General features: G+C 44.7%; 2 protein-coding genes across 2 annotated transcripts; one reads left to right on the forward strand and one right to left on the reverse strand.

Annotated features, from left to right (window-relative positions):
• Positions 1-233: 233 nt before the first annotated feature.
• On the forward strand, positions 234-3,865 carry RPL7A (ribosomal protein L7a; the record flags this gene model as incomplete). The annotated part of the gene is made up of 7 exons (XM_009582629.1): positions 234-404; positions 860-1,009; positions 1,840-1,980; positions 2,337-2,416; positions 2,759-2,889; positions 3,119-3,188; positions 3,696-3,865. Coding segments are annotated over 7 exons (848 nt in total), but the record flags the coding sequence as incomplete, so codon positions are not given.
• A 1,067-nt stretch (positions 3,866-4,932) lies between these two features.
• SURF1 (surfeit 1) lies at positions 4,933-8,481 on the reverse strand (the record flags this gene model as incomplete). Its single annotated transcript, XM_009582630.1, has 8 exons — positions 4,933-5,033; positions 5,293-5,374; positions 5,786-5,948; positions 6,342-6,414; positions 6,694-6,885; positions 7,700-7,782; positions 8,148-8,275; positions 8,400-8,481. Coding segments are annotated over 8 exons (870 nt in total), but the record flags the coding sequence as incomplete, so codon positions are not given.
• Between the last annotated feature and the right edge of the window lie 507 nt (positions 8,482-8,988).

Below are 8,988 nucleotides of genomic sequence, written 5' to 3' on the forward strand. Positions count from 1 at the left end.
TCGGGGAGCACTGGGCTGGGGAGCGCCAGCCTCTCCTTGGGAAATTCCTGCCCGGCCGAGGAGATCAACGCGCTGTTTTAAACGGCGTCCCCCTCAGGGAGGTTCCTGAACCTTTTAAAGTGAAATTGAAGGATTTGCTCTTTCTGGGAGAGCAGGGCTAGGCTGGGAGGTTGCCAGGCTGGTGAAATGCCTAGGAAAATGGATTTCCAAGGTGGACTGAAAGCTGTTTTAAGTACACAAGTACTTGAGCCAAAAGAAGGAAGAGTGTATTTCTTACTTGCAGCCGAAAGGAAAGAAGGCCAAGGGCAAGAAGGTGGCACCGGCCCCTGCTGTAGTCAAGAAGCAGGAGGCCAAGAAGGTCGTCAATCCCCTCTTTGAGAAGAGGCCCAAGAACTTCGGCATTGGTGAGTAAGTGGATATTTGGGCTACTCGCTCAAGGTTTTTTTGTTTTATGGACAGACGTCTAAATCATAAAGAGAAGCGTATTGTAATAGAGCTATAGAGTGAAGACAGCGATGAAGGCAGTTGCCTTGCTGCCTGCAATTAAGAGCTGTCCTTTATTAGGTATATGAAGGTGGCTATGGTCAATTTGCTGAACTTCCTGTAATACATCGATTCACATTGATTCATTATATGATTCTATTGTGATGAATCCTGCCCTTTTGCAGGTGGTGTGGTAAATCAATTCAGACTTCTCTAGTGCCATTTTTGTTCGGTGTGCAGATGATGTGAAAGAATATTTGCTATCTGAGTGATAGTGCTGACATATCACCACCAAGATCACTGATGCACTCGTGCGTACTCTGTGCTGTTGCTGTGTGGGTTTGGAGCAGCTTTGAGTTAAAGTCTGTATTTTTAGGACAGGATATCCAGCCGAAGCGTGATCTCACACGTTTTGTGAAATGGCCGCGCTACATCAGACTGCAGCGCCAGAGGTCCATTCTTTACAAACGCTTGAAAGTGCCTCCTGCCATTAACCAGTTCACTCAGGCTTTGGACCGTCAGACAGGTAAGGATGTGTCCTGCAAGGTTCTCTTGACTTGGGTCATTAATGGGAGAAAAGAAACCAAAATAAGACTTAACAAAGGTAAGGTGGAGAGTATCTTTGGAAGCATTTCAGGGAAGCTCTAATAGTGACTGGGGTGGTGTCAACAGCAAGCTGCTGTCTGCATTTGCTGGCTTAAGTCTTGATAGCTGCTGTGTACTTTGAAAAGGGAATAGAAAATACCAAACCTCATACTTAATGCTGCAAACCCAGGGTTATCTTAACTGCATGTTTCCATTGGAGTCCATTCTTCCAGCTTGATGTAGAACCACGTAGGGTTCTTTTAACTGCGTAAACAGACAGTTTGAGAAATGGGTATGAGTGCAGGCTTTGGGGAGAAAGCCAGCATCCTGCAGGCTGACATTGGTACGGGGAAAGAAGGGACTTCAGGGTCTTCTGTGAAACGAGTAAATAGTCTTTTCCAGGTGACAGTGTCTATGCAAGAAACTTTCAGCCTATGTAGAGTAACTCCCTCGTAGATGTTGCCAAACAAGTTGCTTGCTTTAAAGGAGAAAGTGCACCACCTTTAACCATAATTGCTGTGGGGGTCAACAGGCATTTCCTCATCCAAACAGTGAAGGAGCTGTCATTGCCAACAGAGGTGCACGTAGAGGTAAATACGGGCTCTAGAGGCGCTCTGCTCTTGCACTGTGCAAATGATGCTAACTTTTTGCTGTCTAAATACACTTGATGACAACCACCAAGATCGCTGATGCACTGCAGTCTTTTTAAAAGTAATGGCTTAGATTTTTTCAGGTCATGCATCTAACTAACTAGTAGATGTTCTCTTCCAGCTACACAGCTTCTGAAGCTGGCGCACAAATACAGGCCAGAAAATAAGCAAGAGAAGAAGCAGAGGCTACTGGCTCGTGCTGAGCAGAAAGCTGCAGGAAAGGGAGATGCGCCGACTAAGCGGCCACCGGTCCTCCGAGCAGGTAAGTTTGTATGTGGCCTTGGCTGTTTGCATATATGGGAGTGTGGTGCTTTGTTAGAGAGAAAACTGGTGAGTTGGTGCTCTGCTCCGACCAAACAGGATTGGACAAGCTATTGCAATGATGTATGAATTTCTTCACCTGAGCTCAAACTGAAGAGCAAAATAGACGAGCTTTTTAACCCTGAGCTTTAGCAGATTGTCCATGGAGTATCTTCTCTGTGCTACTGAATGGATGTGAAAAGTTTTCACAACTTTCATAATGAAGCTGCGCTATGGAGTCTGGTTGTGTGCGGCTTACATGAAAGCTCTAAAAATAGACTGAGCGGAATCAAAGTTTACCTATTACTTGTTTTTCAGGTATTAACAGTGTCACAACTCTGGTAGAGAACAAGAAAGCTCAGCTTGTAGTTATTGCCCACGATGTAGACCCCATTGAGGTAAGCATACTCACTGGTACGTGTTACAGGCTACCTGTGTAACTTAAGCTGAGGTCAGAACTGGCCTTGGGGTGAAAATGCATTTTAGGACATTTATTATGTGAGAAGAGAATGCATAAAAAGACATATTTACCAGAACTGGAATACTTATGCAAGTTCATAGGTGTCCTGGTATTACAATGAGGCTTGGCCCTTGCAATGATGTATGAATTTCTTCACCTGAATCAACAATGAAGAGCAAAACGAGCTTTTTAACACTGAGCAATTGCCACAGCCCAGGCTGATTCAAAGAATAAAAAGATGTTCTCCCTCAGTTACCCAGCACTCTCCCTTTCTTTTCAGCTGGTGGTCTTCTTGCCAGCTCTGTGCCGCAAGATGGGAGTGCCATACTGCATCATCAAGGGCAAAGCCAGACTGGGGCGACTGGTCCACAGGAAAACTTGCACCTCTGTTGCTTTTACCCAAGTTAACCCGTAAGTATTCTGTGTTCTGACTTAATTCACCATAGTGGAGAAAGCAAACTTTAATCTGAGCAGTGCAGGTTCCTAAAGCATTGGTGGTCGGAGTGAAACCCTTTGCAAATGATGCTTATGCTTAACCTGAAAAATCACATTGCCACTATGAGCTCTTAAATCCTGAGGCAAAAGATTTATGGAAAATGTTAAATTGAGGCTCTAAAGGAACTAAAACTATCACCAACAGGGAGGATAAGGGAGCCCTTGCAAAGCTGGTGGAGGCTGTCAAGACCAACTACAATGACAGATATGATGAGGTAAGAGTCTCTGTGCTGCTAGCCTTGCCTTTTAGTTTATACTGTTAACATCCCCAAAAGCTTCCCAGGGAAATGCAAATTATTTCAGACTTGGTGACATCAGTTTAAAGTCTGTTGGGTGCGCTGTGCCTAGATTTGCTTATGATGTATCCAGATTCTTTACCTGAGGGTGGGGTAAAAGGAGATGGCTGTCACCAAGTTACAAGTAAACGGGGCTATAACAGGGCTAGGATTGTAGAGAGGGCAACAGCTTCTGCTAGGCTCAACTCCATCCCCCAAGTCCAGAAGTTCTGTGGTGGCTGAATCCAGCACCGTTCATGGGGAAAGATTTTAAAGTCTTGTATCTCTGCGCTGCCCTGAAACGTAGTTCACTGCTTGAAATGTGTCGGACTTCCTAGTTGAGGGAGCTCTTCCCCTTGTGCAGAAAGGAGTGTAACTGAGCAAGTTGATTGAATGACGTAGTAAGAGATTGTATGAGGCATCTAACGTGTCCTTGCTTCTTTGCAGATCCGTCGTCACTGGGGTGGTAACGTCCTGGGTCCAAAATCAGTGGCTCGCATTGCTAAGCTTGAAAAAGCAAAGGCTAAAGAACTGGCTACTAAGCTGGGCTAAAGATGTACTGGATTGCTACCGTGTTTTCTGTACATAAAAAAAATAAACCCCCAGATTAAGTTTCAGTGGTCTCTATTAATGGGAGTGTTCCAGGCAGTGGGTAGCACATAAGCATTGCCTTTTGTCTCTGCCTTCCATCAAATGATTGAATAGCGCTGCACAGAAACAGCTGCATAGAGCAGGTTATTACTTTACTGCCCTTAACTACTCGTCCTATGTAGTAATTCCTCTCCTGTGAACACACAGCCCATCAATACATGCTGTGTGATCATAAAGTTGAATGGGCTAGGCTAGTTCTGGCTTTAAGCCTAGCTTGCTTACGCAAATACCTCTCAATTGGAAATGGCTCTAGATCATCCCCATTAGTACTTAAGACTTGGTTACAGTACAGGTTATACAGGGTGTTACACCTTTTTGGGACCTCCTCTTAGGAGGTCTGTGATGCCTCTTCCAGGGCAAGAATGGTCAGTGAAGGCAGGCTGAAGTGGAGGAAGAATCTAGCTCTTCTTGTCCTTCTCTTCTTTCCTGACTGCTGACTTGGTCTTGTGGTGGTATGGGAGGCTACCAAGCTTGGTAAGGCTCCAGCTGAGGTAGCCACTGCTTGTTTTTGCTAGCCCTCATCGTGCTTTTGCAAAGCCACAGGCTGCCTCACCCAGCTAGACTTAAGTATCCACAGTAACCTTCAATTCAGGTCTGTCGCTGTTCAGATGTAAGATGGACAATGCAAGTCACAACACAAGGACCTGTACACCCTCTTTATTTATTCTGATGCAACTGCTGTGAACCACTCTGACTTCAGAAATGACTGAAAGAAACTTGATCCACAAAATCCTTTGCTGTCTTTTGGAAAATACAGCAGGGGAGAAGTTAAAATGTTGTAGCTTACAACCAAGCACAACAGAAAAATGTATCCTTGAGATTATTGCATAAATCAGCTTTACTAGAAGTCTCAACCTGTCACTTAAAATTTTGAAGTTCAATGCTTCCACGCTGCAGCCAGAATCACACTGATAGGAGCGCAGAGTCTCTTTGCAGCTTGATAGCTGCACGTTTACTGAACGTGTTGCGCTGAAGCTCGGTGCTGCAGTTACTCGGGACTGATCAGACCAACGTTCTCTGTAAAAGTCTGCTCTTGATCGTAGTACAGAAGAGATTAGCCCTTCCTCTCATAGAGGTATTTTTTGTATAAATTTTCTGTACCACAAGAATGAAGTTGCAGCACATAAGCCATACCTATGAAAGAAAACAAACCCACACATTTACCCCTTCTTTTCAAGATGGACTGGACCTCCCTAAGCTGCAATGCAATAAAACACAATTATTTCAAGTCACCTTGCAAACGTTACATCTTAAGAGCTCATCCAGTCTGACCCATGCAGGAGCAAGAATGCCAGGCAAAAATTGCTCCCTTGCTTTCAACAGAATGCAGTTCAAAGCTTTACCTTCAAAAAACCACATGGCAGGTCAGTTGAACGCTGGCTGGGTAACTTACCAGGTGATGATGTACTGCATGTGCTCGTTTCTCAGGCTCACTCTTGTCTGGCCTCCGATGGGCCCTCCAGGGACCGTGCTTCCTACAGGTACAACACAGTGCACAAGTTAAATCTCTAGTCTGCACCGCGTAGAGGTGCCCTCGCTGTGAGAAATGGGATGAAGGTGGTCAGTTCGTCTGGATACCCTGCTCCTCTTCCTCAGGCAACGGGGTTCCCACGTTACCAGCAAAGCCAGAGCTGCGGGGCAGGCAGCCCTACAGCCAGTGGCTGGTTGTGCTCAAGGCATCAAACACCACCTGCATCTCTTCCAAGCATGCTACTGTTCCCCAGTGCTGGCTGCCTATCACTTTCAAAATAGTAAACCTAGCAGAGTACACAAAGAAGAGAAAGATGCAATACCTTTCCAAGTGCCCAGGAGAAATCGCTAACTCAACGGAAAGTGGGAGAGACCAATGTGAATTGGACGTGGGTTTGGGTTCCTCTGTGACTTACTGAAATCTGCATCGATAAAGACAGGCTCGGCACCGGTCACCTTCGCCATAGCCTCCAGGTCACGGTAGTGCCAGCGGTTTTTCTCAATGTTGTTTTCAGGCACAAAAGGTTTCCGGGTTTCTGATAACCTCACCACCCCAGTGAGATCAATTTCATCTTCAATCTGAAGAGAAGTGCAGAGGAGAAAAAAGGAATCTTTCAAGGTTCATTTCATTTTCTGGCATACCAGGTCCTGGTAGAAAAATAGGGCACTTGTGGGGTCTGATTATAAATCAAGCAGCTGTGCGCTGCAGTGGGGCAATGCTGTAACACAGCACAGAAAAAGGCAGATCCTTATTTGTAAAAAACATTACTTACTTAACGAAAAGGTGGGAAGAAAACGTTTATCTTCTTTATCTTTATCTTCTAGTCATTGCACTAGTCTTTAGTGCAATGACTACCTAAGTAACCTCCCATGATGCTGAACATGGCTACTGCCTGCCTTTGTTTGTCAGTAGTGCCTCTGGGTAATGACAGGGCAGAAAGTAACACATAACATTCCCTGTATCCCCCTTACCTGTCCCTTCAGCCTGGTCTCTGGTTTCAATTTCTTTTTGGGCACAAATCCTCGGTTGACTAAAATCGTGACCCTAGAGTTAAATAAAGAAGTATGGCTCATGAGTGAAAGGAAATTTATTCCTGACAAAGAAAGAAGCAACCCATATGTTTGGCGCCACTTTTTTTGTCATCTGAGTGCACGTTACAGGGGAATTTAAATACAATTTCAAATCAAGCCTCAGTGACCTAACAGACTGTGAGAGATGCCTTTTAAGGGAGAGGGAGGGATTTATATAAACCCAGCTGCCACGATTCAGCTTTTCAAAACAGAAGTGAGTTGCTCACATGCACCGTGACTTTCATTAGCTTACCCCAGTTCTGTGCAGTAGAAAGGAGTAATGACATTCGCTCCATTTTCTGGGTGGGATGTCAGCCGCCCGGCTTCTCTGGCTTCTCGCTCAGGGTCCACAAGTGACCGTGGTAAAATATAGAGCTCCTTGGAGTGGTCAAAATGCCCTCGGACCTTTACAGGTCTGTACTCCAGTTCCTTCAATTCCATGGGGCTGCATGGAACAAGATGAAAACAAAATCATGGCTGCGATAGGCAAATCACATTAGGGGATTTTACTGTGGGATTCTCCTTTTCTCTAATGGTTCACTCTAGAGCCAGTTGGCAAACAGAAACAGAAGACACCTCATGGGGTAAGCAGCTGGCTTAATATTTTATTGCTATCACAGTGAATCAAATCGAGATGATAGTGAGTATCCAGAGAGCAGTTCTTTCCCCTGGTATCCATAATGCAGTGCCACTTCAGTGGCACACACAGCTGATCAGCAGGTGGATACACTGCATGTGCATCCAGAAAACAGGGAGCGTTTCTTTCCCATCCCAGACCATGAAATCGAACAACTGAACTGTTTTGGCAGTTGTGCCATATGGCCAAGTGACCTTAAAAATCTCTCTCATATCTGACACAACTGCTCCACACTTGGGGCAGGGCCTGCTATTGATCCAAGACTCCCTGTTGCAGGAATAATCCCTTTGGGACATCACAGACACCAGCTACCAAGTCCTCCTTCTCCAGGAGGATTACATATGGTATGAACTACATACCACGTTCTCCTGAAGAGAGATTCATCCTTTTTACATGCATTTAGAGTACCCATAGGGAAGCATTCACTTATTCTTTTACTAAAAATAAGAAAATTAACAGGATGTCTATCTTTCTAATTTGCTTGCATGTCCTGATTCCCATTGCATTCCTTCATTTTCATGCAGTTTAGTTTAGCATAAGCTTATTAGTGCAGGGACCATATCTAATATCCCCAGCACACGGTCAGTGCTCTGTAGACAATAAACTGTCTCAGCTTCCTTACTCTAATGTCAGAGGGATGGGCTCTGATGTAATTCTTGATGCCAGTTGTGCAATCAAATCCAATTTCCACTTTCGTCGCTGAACCTGAAAGTACACAGACACAAAAGTAATTTCTTATGGTAGAACAGAGCAATGTAATAACCCCAGCAAGCCTTAAAATCTTTGTCATAAGTTTCTCCTCAGACCTGGCCTAAAACAGGGTAATTGGAGATATGGCAATGGAGGCTACTGACTTTAATTTGAGGAAATATTTATACTGAAATACAAGTGTAAAAAATAAGAATCTCTCCTTTAAAGACTTAAAAATGGACACTTGGAAAACAGAACGGTAAAATAACAGCAAATCATTACCCTGTGTGTGATTTGAACTAGATTAAACCGCCAGAGATGGAAAAATCTGACAGCCCTCAAGTGCTCATCTCTTGAAAAAATGAAATATTTATTTGTACCTGCCAAGTGCCAAGACAGAATGTGGTCAGAGGGACCAGAAAAAGGCCCCATTTGAGTAAGATGTCCTCTCCAGATGCGTCAGCAGCTGTTGTAGAACTTTGTGGTCTGCAGAACCTCAGACAAACATCTAGAGAAAAACAGAATGAGGAATAGGATTTGTACAGGAGAGGAGATGCCAAATTCCTGCAGAAAATGTCACCTCTTGGCATAAGGTTGAAACAGGGCAGAAGCCCAAGCAAATCTTTTCTTACCTTTAGTCTGCTGGACCAGACCAGAACCTGCTTTAGTTAGGGGATACCCAAAAAATGTTCTTCTGATCAAGCAATGCGATACCTACATGAAATAAGAAAGATCCTTTGTAGTGTCTCTGCTTTGTAAAATTTGTATTCAGATGATATCAGTTACCTCAATGATGGCATGAAATTTTGTTTACCCATTGATATAAGTCTCATCTGAGCAACCACCTGTGAAACACTATGGGTTAGGTTATAATTAAAAAAAAAAAAAAAAATCAAATTCCAGTTACAGAGCTGACTATAGCACAGCAAATGATCTATCCCTCTCCATCCACACTATCAGCAAACGTACACACCATCTTAATTTGTTCTTGAAATAAATGCCAGGCGAGCACCTGCCCTTCCCACCATGCTGGAGCAGCACAAGGACAGATATACAGTCTTTTTTGCCACCGTTCACTTTTAGCACCGCTTCGCCCCGTGCAATGAAGCCGGTCCCCACACCGCGACGGGGGGGCACCAACCCATCGCAGCCAAAGCCCGGGCCCCGGCAACGGAAGGGCGGCGGCTGAGGGAGCCCGGCCGGGCGCACGTACAGCGCCGA

The sequence above is a fragment of the Fulmarus glacialis genome, unplaced genomic scaffold (assembly GCF_000690835.1).
Source record: "Fulmarus glacialis isolate BGI_N327 unplaced genomic scaffold, ASM69083v1 scaffold43737, whole genome shotgun sequence".
NCBI lineage: Eukaryota > Metazoa > Chordata > Aves > Procellariiformes > Procellariidae > Fulmarus > Fulmarus glacialis.